General features: G+C 40.3%; 1 protein-coding gene across 2 annotated transcripts; it reads left to right on the forward strand.

Moving 5' to 3' along the window:
- Positions 1 to 631: 631 nt before the first annotated feature.
- On the forward strand, positions 632 to 13,081 carry LOC139823115 (uncharacterized). Of its 2 annotated transcripts, none has more exons than XM_071795422.1 (7): positions 632 to 1,117; positions 3,011 to 3,306; positions 4,406 to 4,675; positions 10,065 to 10,345; positions 10,701 to 10,901; positions 11,061 to 11,351; positions 11,931 to 13,081. In XM_071795422.1, exons 2-7 carry the CDS (start codon positions 3,015 to 3,017, stop codon positions 12,075 to 12,077), a joined length of 1,482 nt encoding a protein of 493 aa, XP_071651523.1. In that variant the 5' UTR covers positions 632 to 1,117; positions 3,011 to 3,014; the 3' UTR covers positions 12,078 to 13,081. The 2 variants fall into 2 exon arrangements, with proteins under 2 accessions (XP_071651523.1, XP_071651522.1); XM_071795421.1 differs by having other exon boundaries at positions 648 to 1,117; positions 4,406 to 4,945.
- The last annotated feature ends 112 nt before the right edge of the window (positions 13,082 to 13,193 follow it).

Here is a 13,193-nt window from a genome sequence, read left to right on the forward strand (position 1 = left end):
TGTCGGTCCGGGTAATGCATTATTTATCACGAAAGTAGCACATCAAATAAGCAGCGTCATCAAACGAAGTATTAAAACGTTAAGTTTCGCCAGAAGGAGCGAGAGTGACAATGATCTTTTAATGCGCGCTTGATTTATTGCAGATCTGTTTTACGAGAGGGCATTTAATGCTCTTTCTCGCAATATATTTTCATGCGCGTAGTTATCGCAGAATTTCACCTTTGAGTAATGTCCAGTCAGGTAATCTTGAAAATCAAGAAAATTTAGCAGTTTAAATAAATCTAAAGATCGCAAAATTCTGAAAAATCCGAAGAATCGTAAAATATTACAATCTTTTTACGCATGTCTCTTTTTTTCGTCGTTGAAATAATATATAGTTAATGCGCGCAAATTGAAGATTTTACTGTAATACTGAAGATGTAACTGAATTTTTGAGTCAAGAATAATTAAAAATGTAAATATATATATAGAATATATTTAAAAATATATAAAATAAAGCACGATTTATGATATGGGAGAAATAAATATGATCATGTAAAAAATAGGATATCAGATATCAGATATAAGAATGGGTATTACGGAAAGTGGGAATTGGTGAGAAAAACACACACACTAACACCAGAGAGAAAATTTAAACAAGTACTTGCTATATTTTTTTCCTCCTTCCCTCCCTCCTTCTCTCTTCCTCTGCGAGTGGATGCGGAAGCTCTCTGAGACTCTGTAATCTTGACGAGTGTAAAATGCTCGTGTGTATAATATGCTCATGCACGATGCACGTCTCAGAAAGGGAGAAAACGCTCGATCGAGCCACGTGGAGAAGAGAAGATAGGTAGGCAGGTAGATAGGTATGATGTGAATAAACGCAGGAAGAGCACGACGACGACGAGAAGGAGGACGACGAAGGAGTATGAAAGGAGGTGGAGGTGCGGGTCGGTATAAAAGGGTCGCATCGCGACCGCCTCGTCTGTTTTAACACTCTCACCGGGCCGCTCGGTGGATCGATCGGTGGAAGAACCGGGACGTATACGCGTGTCATCGTCGATCGTCGATCGTCTACCTCGAGAAGACGTAGAAAAGGAGAGTAGAGAGAAAGAGAGAGGAAGAAAGACCGAGAGAGGTGAGTCCCCAAGGGATATCCAGGATACCCAGCAAAGTGGAGAACAAAGTGCCCGCCACCTTGTCGAACCGTATCGGAACGGAGAACGAGATTTCCGGTAGCCGGACCTACCAACGACCTTGACCGACTCCGCGTTGGTGTCCATCCCCTTTCTCGTGTCAATCCTGTTCCTTCACTGTCCGATCGAATTAATCGAAGGGAAGATTTCTTTGAGGGTTGAGTGATACTGTGTGCGACGCTAATACAGTGAGGTAACCGGTATTTTTCGTGTGGCGTACTCGCGTCTGGAGGATTCGTTGTGAACTTGGTTCCTGGTCTGGTTCAGTCTCTTCTTGATTCCGTCGCAGGGTTACTTCCGGGTCCGGGTACCAGCGCCGTCGCGCCGCGCCATTGCTATCAGATCGTGGATTCTCTAAAGCTAATGTGAGGCAACTTGAGTAGTTCCACGTTTTTACCTTTTTTTTAGCGAAAGGTAACAGATAAATTATTCGATTACTCTTTTTACAATCGAAAACAATGGAAAAATTACTTATATGTGCTTTTCGAGAAAAGTTAATAGAAGAAAATTTCAAGAATTTTGAATCAAAATTAATCGTGTATTTGTGATTAATTTTTTTTATGAATTTCTTATTCATCTATTTATTATTATCAATAGTTATATTAAAAAAGGCGAAAAATTTACTTAACTTTTGATACGGTCACCCTTTTACGTAACAAAGGTTTTAAAAAGTTCTATTTGTATTTTCATCGATATCAACATCTTTCAATCTCCGCAAAAAAAAAAAGGAATACGTGCAACTGTTTCCGTCAGTAGAAAGAATATTGGGATCTTGAAAGGAAAGAGAATTGGAAATCAAAATTCTATCACGAGAGAATCGCGACAAGATGATATCAATCATCCTCTTCAAATATCAAATTGTAAGATAGATTAGTTATATAGATTGAAAAGCGATTTATTTCTGCATTGTATGTAAATTTGTATCCTTTGTCGACCCGGCATCTCACAGTAGTATTCACTTATACATTTATCCTTATTTCAATCTCTCCCTTGCTTTCTATATAGATTCGACTGTGAAATGACTAGAAGATGCACGAAGACGTCGTCGACTACCGTTGTTATTCTATCCGTAACGCCTATTCCCTTCAAATCGAGACATCCGGTTTATTGCAATGCGGCTCGTAAATCTCATCGCGCGACGTTTCGCGTACTCGTGCTCCGAAAGTTGAAAGCATACGCTCGGGAATGCTACGAGATGCTATGGGAACTGTCTACCTCGCGACCGCGCGATTGATCGCTGGTCACGGCACGAAAAGTGTCTCTTCTGCAGGCGGAAAAAGGCGCAACTCCTTACGGTTAACTTGTATATAGTCCGGGTTACCGTATCTCGCACTCATCGTGCCTAGAATAACGTTCTACCAAGTCGCACGTGTCGTTCGTAACGGGTAACACATGAGCGAAACATTATCTTCCTGTTATTTTATCGGTGACCCCGGGTAATACCTAGGCAGTAAAATGTCCCAAATCGACTGCACTTCTCGCATTTATTTAATAAAAGGATTATTAGTAGGATTCATCAGAGAGAGGGAGAGAGAGAGAAAGAGAGGATCTAATCAATTCCACCTAATGTCACCGTTCCTAAGAAGAGATCGCTAATCGATGTTTAAGAGCTAATGAGAATAAGTGATTTGCAAACGTAAATGAGAATACGATTATAAATAATGAGCATGAAGTTTTTAAACTTTACTCGCGTGGAGAGTACATCGCGCAATTCTTATTTCGCGTTATTTTTAATTCTGAACGTTGAAAAAGATGATTAGTTATATTTATGCGTAACACCTGTTCTAAAAATGACAAGTACGTCTACATCCTTGTACGTCTACGTCCTTTTGCAGAGCCATGAGACTAGCGGCAGTGCTGACGTTGCTGTGCTGTCTGGCGATAGGGGCACTCGCCTCGCCGGTGCCCAAGATCGCTGACAGCAAGGTGTCGACTCAGAATGCTGTTGCGACCGGCAGGCAATCGCCCGCGGCACCAGCCCCTGCTGACGATGACGACGACGACGATGATGACGACATCGATTTAGATATCACCGGCGACGACGATGACGACGATGACGATGACGATGACGACGACGACGACGATGATGACGGTGATTACTTGGAGCGTTTCATTGAAGACATACTTGGAGGTGAGAAATCGACTGCATTGTTCAGAATGTGCTCAAGAAGATTTTGGCTTAAAAATTTAATAAAAGATAAGAGAATACAGAAGTAAATTTCAAGTGGGACATTAAAGATTCGTAAATATAAATAATCTTAATTCGGCAGTATTTCTCATTTAATTAATATGTATCTTAACAAGTGTACAGTTACACATAAACTTGATATTCAAATAGCAGTTTTGCCTAATAAACTGTCAAGACTTTTACATATATATATAAAACACGGGAAGATAACAGAAACTTAATATGAATAAACATTTGCTAAATTTCTCCTAAATGCATCTACTTGCCAATTTATAAACAGTTTAATTTGTTTCTCTTCTATCGGATGATAAATCACGTGTAAACTATAACTTGTTTCTACTTGAGAGCTCAACAACGAATCGATTCTTTTTCTCTTTTCTTCGATTCGCGCATACGTAGCGTCGGTTTCGCATCAGTTTCTTTTCCGGCGAATCTTAGACAATAGAAATTCTTGCAAACTGACACACACCGTTATGTAAACGCGAAGCTTCGTATTGCCTGTGAGAATCTCTCTTTCTCACTCACATATGCTCGCGCGTTATAACGGTACAGGGTACTTTGACTCGTCCAAATTAACATAAATCGACAGCGATCTCGGTTCGGAAAAAAAATTTCTACGCGCTACTTCTTCGCATTGACCTGAATACCAAAAGATAATCCGAGTTCTCTCGATCCCCGGCCGTCTCTTATGCAGATTGCGTTAAAATCACGAATGCGTGAACTTGTGAAAGATAATAAATTTGTAACATGTACACTTTGTAAGTACAGTTTTGCAATGTTTTTTATTTATTTTTTAATGATGTGGCGGCAGTAACGTTTCTCTCTGTATTTACGTCATATTTTTTTAATAATTCGAGAAATATTAATCACGTCCACTACGTGCAATTTTCTAATTAATTTTCAAGTCAAGTTCCACTTTAGTTACATAATTCATCATTCATTTCGCCCGATCCAATAATGATAACACACACATACCCTGCTAAAATATATGAAATATATTATCCACCGACCATATCTGCAATGTGCCATTGTAAACTTGTAGGAGAGGATGACGACGATGATGACGAGGATGAAGCCGCCGCTGTACCGGCACCCGCTGCACCTGCCGCGACAGTTCCATCCACCCCCGTCAATTCGCCGCAGGTGCCGCTCGCCGTAGCGGCTGATCTGAATCAAGCGGCCGCCGAGGAAGCTGCGGAGGATGCCGCGTCGAGTGAAACGTCCGAGGACGATGCCGCTAGCTACGAGGATGAGGAGGCGGGTGACGCCGAGGGTCAAGCTGCATCCAATGTGCACGAGTCAACGCTCGAAGGTGCCGAGTCCGTCTCGAATCCGGTATCAGTCCAGGCCGTCGGGGCACCGGCTTCGCCCGGCGGCGTCGCGGCGGCTGCTCCGTCCAGCGACGAGGACGACGACGATGACGATGATGACGATGACGATGTAGACTTGGACATCACGGGCGATGACGATGACGACGACGACGATGACGACGACGACGACGACGATGACGACGATGATGACGACGATGACGACGACGACCCAGTGGAAGACATCGCCGACATCGCCGACGCTAGGCACGCACGTGAGTTCAAGGGCAAGAAGGCTAAGAAACATAACGTCAAGCACACTCGCAAGTCGCGCAAGTCGATCGCACGGCTGGTCTCTTCCTCTTCTTCATCCTCTTCTTCTTCTTCTTCTTCTTCGTCTTCTTCCGCTTCGGTGTCGAAGAGGGTTTAGACCGAGTTGCCGAGAAAGCCGGATGACAAATGATCGGATGCAACGTGATCCTTTGACCTCGCGCGCTCTCTTTGCCGCCGAGTTGTTTGACTCTTGGCACGAGAATTTCTTGGAAGTTTCGTGGCAGTCATCGCACATCGATGGCTGTCTGCCGATTGATTCCATCGAGCGTTCTCACGTCGGTCTCACGAGATCGATTATTAGAGCGACTACGCCCGATCGTGATGCTCGCTCGTGGAGCAAAATTATTTATTTCGCTTCGTTTTCACATCTCCTTAAAGGGGGCATGTTTTAAAGGGTAGTTTTATACCTCTTAAATATAATAACCGCGCCTTTGTGAGAAAAAATTGTGAATGAAACGAATCTCATAATCTAAAAAAAGCGCAAGAGAGTATTATTGCTGTACTGATCGATCTTGCCGTTCTTAAATTATGTTTTTATTATCTCTTTATATTTTGCATATAGCAATGAGTAATGTACGTATAAATATCAATTTTGTCGATATTATTTTTAATTTGCTAAGTCGATTCAAATTAAACATTGAAAAAATTATCATTTACGTTTTTAGAAATTTAATAAATTTTTTAGTATCGAGAGATAATGTGTATAATTTATGTATATAATTTTTCTTTAATTTTTTTCGTTATATATATACATATATATATATATATATAATTCCTTCTTTTAACATAAATACTTATAATATTCTTAGTGTGATGACAAGAAGAAGAACGAGGAGAAGGAGAATTTTTTTTTATGTCCACGTGACAGTTTCTCGATCGGGCGATTGTATTGAGGAATCTTTTCGACAAGTTATTCAATGAGACAGAAAGTCCGCGCTAATAAATTTCCGCGCGAGCAGAATAAAATTTTCTGCTACTTCAGTTTCATGCACTAAACAATCATTTAACTTTAAATTATCTTCAGCGTTAGTTATTTATTATATTTATTAACGGCAATATCTCTATTTAAAGTCACATCGCAAGTCGCACCGCACCATAGACTGACACGTCCGGTCTCTTTGTAGTCCTTCGGTTTCTCTCTGATCTTTTAAACATTTTTTGGTTAATTTGTTATTTAAGAGACGTGCTAATTTTTTAGGCTTTTAGATTTTTCCGAAACTTTTAGTATTTTTTTGGATCCTTGTGTTGCATGAAGTAGCATTGAAATGCTTTGGCTTGGTGACCTCACGTCACGTATTTTCCTCCTTTTTCCAACATTCGTGATCCAGCTTACTGTCAGTTGAATGAGGAATAAAAAAAGAGAAAGAGAGAAAGATAGAAAGGAAGAGAACGGAAGGGGAATGCGCGTGCATGAGAGAGAAAGAGAGACCGAGATCTAGAGATATCATTTAGTCTCGTCTACAGGATCAAGAGACATCGAAATCGCCTACATTAGAAAACAGAATGAGAAATTAATCTCGTCCTGTTTCTGTTCTGTCGAATTAGCAATAAGATGCTTAATCTGGCAGATGATTCAACGATTCACGATTTTTAGTGTAAATACATATCTAATTTTAAAAATTCTTTTACGTTGCATAGATTTATATTTTATATCGCGTTTTTTGTTTTAAGTTGTCTACCACCTGCCAGATTAAACACGGTCGATGACGGTGTCGCGTGCTCCGCGCGAATCGAGAGATATGTCTTTTTTACGATGTTTCTCTACTCTAGACCAAGACTTGTACAGAGACATTGTCCGTTCTGGATTGCAAAATACAAATAATTTATTATTTTTACAAAGTAATGTGTACCGCCTATTTATTTCATTCACCATTGTCCAGTCGCATTGAATCAGTCGTACGTGTTTGTGTCCAGATACACTCGCGTTACACGTGATCCAGGAGGATGAATTCTCTCTGTTTTCCTTCCTTCGAGAAATCTCAAATCGCGGTTCTCTTTCGCTCGGAGCTGGAGATTGGGATAATTTCGGTTCGGATCGACTTTCGATGCCGCAGACGCAGACGCGAGAAAAACCGAACGACCGTTGCTGATGAACGTGGAGTTGCTTTTGCGTGTCGGTGACATTGGAATTTATATTTTCTCGATGAAATTATCGATCTCGATCTCCGGGTGAGGAAAGGGTGTGTTCTCCGTTTCCTTGTGACGTGACGTGCATAGTAACCCGCCTGGCTATTTGAATGCATTCAATAGATAGCGGCACATTTCTCTTTTCCTGACATCTTGCATCACGTCGACCCTACTTGCTTTTTTTTATCACTCGGTTCTCACGAGATCGTAGCCACCCATGCTTGCTGTCGCTTCAGCTGTATTTTCTACCTGCCAGTAGGTGATCGCGTGTTTGGTGGACGGTTTTGGACAATCGACTGCAACAACGTGTACCTGGACAGTAGCACGACATTCCTACATTTGTCCCACATCCATGTTTCTTAATCTCCCGTACCTTTGCACCTCCAAGTAGACAGTAAAATTAGTAGTTAGTAACTAATTAGTAGTTTATAAGAAAAGTAGCTAATGACCAAAAAAGAAATATGTGGTCCGGCAGCATACTCTGCAGTTCTGCACACCTCTCTCTTTTTTTATTAGAGCGCTATCATATAGATTTTCTTTTCTTTTCATTCGTAGTTTGATATTTTCGTAGAATCTATCTCAAATAATTCGCTTTTATGTGATTTGTTCTATACATATTAGCCATACTTTTAGTAGCTCTACTTTGATTTTTTTCATCTTTCGCTGGTTTTTGTTACAACCGACACCACGCGTGCGTTTACATATCACACATATCTATTTCCGTGTATTCGGTCTTCAATTCACGGGTAAAACTTAAAACAAGGAAGTAGCAGGAACAAAACTGCCGAAGGTTCGACTTCGATGCCGATCGAAGGAATCGCCGCCATCAGTTTATGAACGGAGATTCTTAATTAACCGTCACGCGCTACATCCAATTAACTTTCTACATGAGTGTCGGGTTAAATCCAACAAAGGTGTGACCGCGTTGAAATTTTTTCTCGGCTTTCACCGGGAGCAACCGGTCAAAAAAGAAACGAGGTCACCGACCTGGAGAACGCGCAAGCGATGTACCGGAAGAGCCTCCTCCGACTGCGACCCTGACCCACAGCTCAAGTTATGAAGCCGATGTCCTTCGATATCTGTCACGTGGCACGCCTAAACCGTGATTTAGTATACGATTGCTCTTAATCTTTCCGTGTATGTGCGTGCGTGTGTGTGTGACTGACCTGTTTCGTTCCTCGAAGGTGAGATGATTGAAGAAAAAAACCGGTTTATGTCTTACACAAAATTAATGACGTATCGAGTAATTTCTTCTTGGAATATTTGATTTCAATGGATGAAATATTATAATGTCGTTTGAAAATAATTGTTGTGAAGATATTAAAGATCTGAAAGTAAGAACCAGATAAAGATCAAAGTCATAATTATGAAACATAATTAAGAAACACCGTTTACTTCTATCCACTAGATATATAACAAGATGATGTTAAGTAATCATATTTTTCAAGAGTCTACGTAGTGTTCTCGTATTCAATGAAAAAAAGTTAATTCTAAAGAATAATTTCGAATAAAAATCATCAGGGTCTCATATAAAATGTTCGTTATTTGATTCTGTCAAATCTTTGATTAAAGTTTTAACGAGCATTTAGTCCAGAAAGATAAACCTTCGATCGTGTGCCATACATTTTTTATTTGTAATGTTTTATTGTATCATGTCATTTTCGTTTTAAAACCGTTAAAGTGTCGCTCGATATAAACTATTTTAGTTGAGTCGTGTCGCGTAAAGGATTCCTTTATTTAAAGTACGCCAAAGATTTCCGAGAATATAAAGAGGCTATTATCGTGCACGCGTTATTGAGAAGCGATCCCGCCGATCAGACCTCAACCGAGACCTCGGCATTCGACTGTGCCAGAAGTAGACGACCTTGATATTGTCCGTGGCATGAGATTTTCATCGCGGCGTGGCACGGCATCATGACGTCCGAAAGAAAGTCGTGCTTACGTGCTGCGAGAGGTGCAACGACCGGGGGAGAGTTTTTAGGTAGGCAGCAGTTGGATGGACCCGCGCGCGGCTAGATGGGTCTGTAGGTGAGTTATGTAGCGAGGAAGGAGGTCACGGCCTAGATCGGGGACCAGTTTGGCCGCGCCGAAGGATTCCGATATACCGTTAACATTGTCGTCGCTTTAAGTAGGCTCCTCCTCGATCGGCAACAGCCGCGCCGTGCCGGCTTCCTTTCAAGGTAACCGGCGCGGCGGGGAGGGGAACGCGTTTCCCTTCATTAAAACCCAGAGACGGTGCGTCGAGCTGCGGAAGGCAACGCCGGGCACGGTCCCACCCTGGTCAATGACCCGGACGAGACGAAATGACCTCACGAAAAGTGGTTTCAAGGACGCAATCGGGGCGCATTCCCAAAGTCGCTCTCTCTCCCCCTCTGTTTACCTCGAATCGAACATTTTTCATAGAACATGGACTCTCGCGATCTCTGGGGCTCTAGGTCGATAACGAGTGATTTTGGTATAACTTTGCAGATTCACCAGTCATAAACTGATGGCTTTCGGAAAAGAGTAGAGGTTGCCAAGCAATGCTTGGGTTGGTAGCGGTGATGGCAGCACAAAATTTATAAAGTTACAGAATTAGTTTGTAACATAATTACATGGAATAGTAGCATTTGTAATTATACAATATATAGAATTTACACAGGCCCAATTTTACAGGTCAACGTAATCAGATGTACTCATCTGATCACCGCCACCAATAGAAATTAATCAAAGACTCGCAAAGTCTAAAATAATTAATCATTTTGAATCATAATTTTATTCGTGATAAAAAAAATTAATATACTTCATGATAGAGTGTCGCAACTAGAACAATTTCAGAATGCGAATACTGTTGAAGAAAATGTTGAAGAAAACGTTTCCGCATGGACTTTCGCGCGAGGAATATCCGGGAAAGTAGAAACTGTAAAACTGATACAATTTCTATCAATGGTTTAGGTGGCATGGATTCCGAATCGAGTGGTCACGTGCCAGCAATTTACGTGGCAAAATACAATCGTTTCGTCGACAATATTCTCGGCAAAATTAACAACATTCTGCGCGCCAATTATGAGCCGGTGACCGTGAAACTGACGAGTCCAAATGCAAGCTCCAAAACGAGCAAGAACAAGAATAAGACCAAGAGGAAGGGTACTAAAAATGGCACCAGAAAGAGCGCCTCAAGGCCGATCGACGCTTCCGTTGTTACCGAAAAGAATGACAATGAAAATGACATCGAGGTATGATTTCTGGTGACTGAAATAATTTATATGTCGCAGAATATTGACTTTATGATATCGAATTTTAATGACAATATCGAGACATTAGTAGCTTTCTAAAAATGAAAAACCACCAATTAAATTTTTGGAGTCTAATTAAATGATGAAGCTTCGTTGTTCAAAGACATAAAAAATTTGAAGCCAATGTTAGAACTTCGGAATTTTTTTATAAAATAAAGATTGACTCTAAATTCATCGAAGAATTAATCAGTAAACTTGTTAAATTTGTAAATTTCGAGAGCTTATGCATCTTCGGCAAATATTATATATGTTCAGCGTTCAGCGTTCAGCGTATATGTACGATTCATGTTTACAGAAAGTCACGCAGACCAGTGAATCTGCTGTAACGCAAACGAATTTAACGGAAAAGGAACCAATTTCACTGGAATCTCGCACAGAAACCAGCGTGAGATCTAGCAACAGACGTACGTCCAACAAGAACAAGAACTCTAATAAGAACCGCAAACGAACGAAGAACAGGACGAAGAATCAAAGCAGCAGCAGCAACAAGAACAAAGTAATTAAAAATTGAATATATGATAAATATTGGCGAATGTTACACGTCTTTTCTATCATTTAAATTTATATCTGAATCTGTAGGTAGATATTTGAAAATGGCACACGTGCTTGACGTGGACGAGAATGAGTATTCAGTGGGTTTTCTCGTGATTTTTAGACCAAGTCTAAGAGTAGACCGAAAGCGAGAGCCACCCTGTACGGATTGGCGTCCTTGCAGAGGACGGGAGACGTATCGGTGAACATGATGAGCGATCACACGACAATCAAGACCAAGTTCAGCCTGGGACCACTGGTGCTGAAGGTCGAGAAGGAGTTTGGCAGGGCTGCGAAGAAGGAATTGAGGAGCGCGACCGCTACCACGGCCGAGATGTCTGGCAAGTTGAGCCTGCGTGTGTTGCACGGCGGTGCGGCGACGCTGCATTCTATTCGGGTTTTGCAACCTAAACAGGTACGTCGATAGAGGGGAAAAACAGTTATAGCAATATGTAAATACCACGGAACAGGAATGTCAAGTCAATAAGCAGATAGACACGACACGTTTGTATGTAGCAGATGATTTTGACCGTACGCGCTAAATTCTTAAAAACCTTCTTCAATATTTCTTAATCTTGCTGGCTGTTTTTACTAATACTACTAGAATTGATATATTCTAAGTTGTGATTAATAAATAATAAATCCCTCGTGTTGTATTATTAATGCAAATTCAAATACAGATCTAAATTATATTAATTTAATATTATGTATATCGATATTACACCAATCAGTGCACTCATTGTCAGTGTGTTAAATATTAAACAAAGTAAGAATGTTTGGATTAATTTGATTCAAAAGCGACGCCGATGGTTTGTTTTAACTCGACGCGAAATTCAGCCTGAGACTTGAAGGCCGATGTGACATCACGAAACGGTTAAATGCGACAGCAAACAGCGATTATTCTGTTTGCTTAATACTTGTTTGTACTCACGTATTAAACCGAATGTTTCTTTCTCTCTCTATCTATCTCTATCTCTTTTTTCTTTAAAATCAGGTTCGAGTGGAAAGCCAGGACGATCATGACAGAACGCGGGAGTTCGTGTGGAAGAGATCGTCGCATATCGCGCATTTGGTGTCGCAGAAACTTTCCTCGGCCACCAGGTCAATGCTTCGACCGCCGCCTGTTTCACCCGCAGCTTAAACTACATATCCTGCCGCTTCTTGGTCCAATTGAAACCACCAGTAATCGATAAGGAATCCTCATTGACGATCGAATGCAACGCGATGCATATCGTTTTACGGGGTATACATCAGTAATCGAGTCGCCAAAGCTGCGCGACGACTTCGGTGGACTGAATTAATCGTACGTGGATTTATATTAATAAATCGATTTTTTTTCACTTGCGAGATAAGCAAAGCACTCGCGAGAGAAAGTAACATCGAAAACGTATACACGGTGTCCCACTTGCAACTGCGTTATTTTCTTTTAGATGATAAATCGCTCGATCACGTTGGAGTCGATATTTCCTCGAGAGAAATGTCAAGGCACCAATAGTTTCTCACGTAACACGTAAAAATAACAAGTTTCTGGCGAACTTGCAGCAAAAAATATATGATAAAAATTACATAATTATATTCGGCGCGATCAATATATATTCTAATTAATTCTACGTGGTCTTCGTTTTATGCTAAAGATAAAAAATTACAATCAATGATAATTTCTCTCGAATATTTTCACTAAGAAAAAATCGACTCCAAGAAAGAGGGACATCCTGTATAATACGGGTTTAACGTTGGACCAATATTTCGGCTGTACTTAATTTATTAATTATTTATTTATTTATTTGTCATATAGTTTGTACGTCGTCTTCAGAAAGTCTGATATATGTATTCTAGGAAATGCGGTTAATTATCGAAACACAAGTATGTAGATGCAAGCCATTATGTGAGTTAAGTTGATCTTCTGTTTAGATAAATGTAAAGAAATCTATTGCCAGAACACTAGAATATATAAAATATATACATGACAAGATTATAATGTATTTAGCCTTACATTCCTTGATCTTTACGTTTCCTGCTTTGCAAATAAAATAGGATTTCGTCATTCCGTTGCACTTTATAATATCATTTTATGTTAATTGTATATATTAATATTAATTTTTCGAGTAAATTTGCGTAATTAATATTAATATCTATTAACATATACGTCATACGTACATATATCAATATTAATTTTCGCTACGCGAAAAAATTAAAATAATGCGGATTTAAAAATACAAAGATAGCTTCAGTTAGTAAAATTGCACGTGCACGTGCA

The sequence above is a fragment of the Temnothorax longispinosus genome, chromosome 12 (genome assembly GCF_030848805.1).
Source record: "Temnothorax longispinosus isolate EJ_2023e chromosome 12, Tlon_JGU_v1, whole genome shotgun sequence".
NCBI classification, from domain to species: Eukaryota; Metazoa; Arthropoda; class Insecta; order Hymenoptera; family Formicidae; genus Temnothorax; species Temnothorax longispinosus.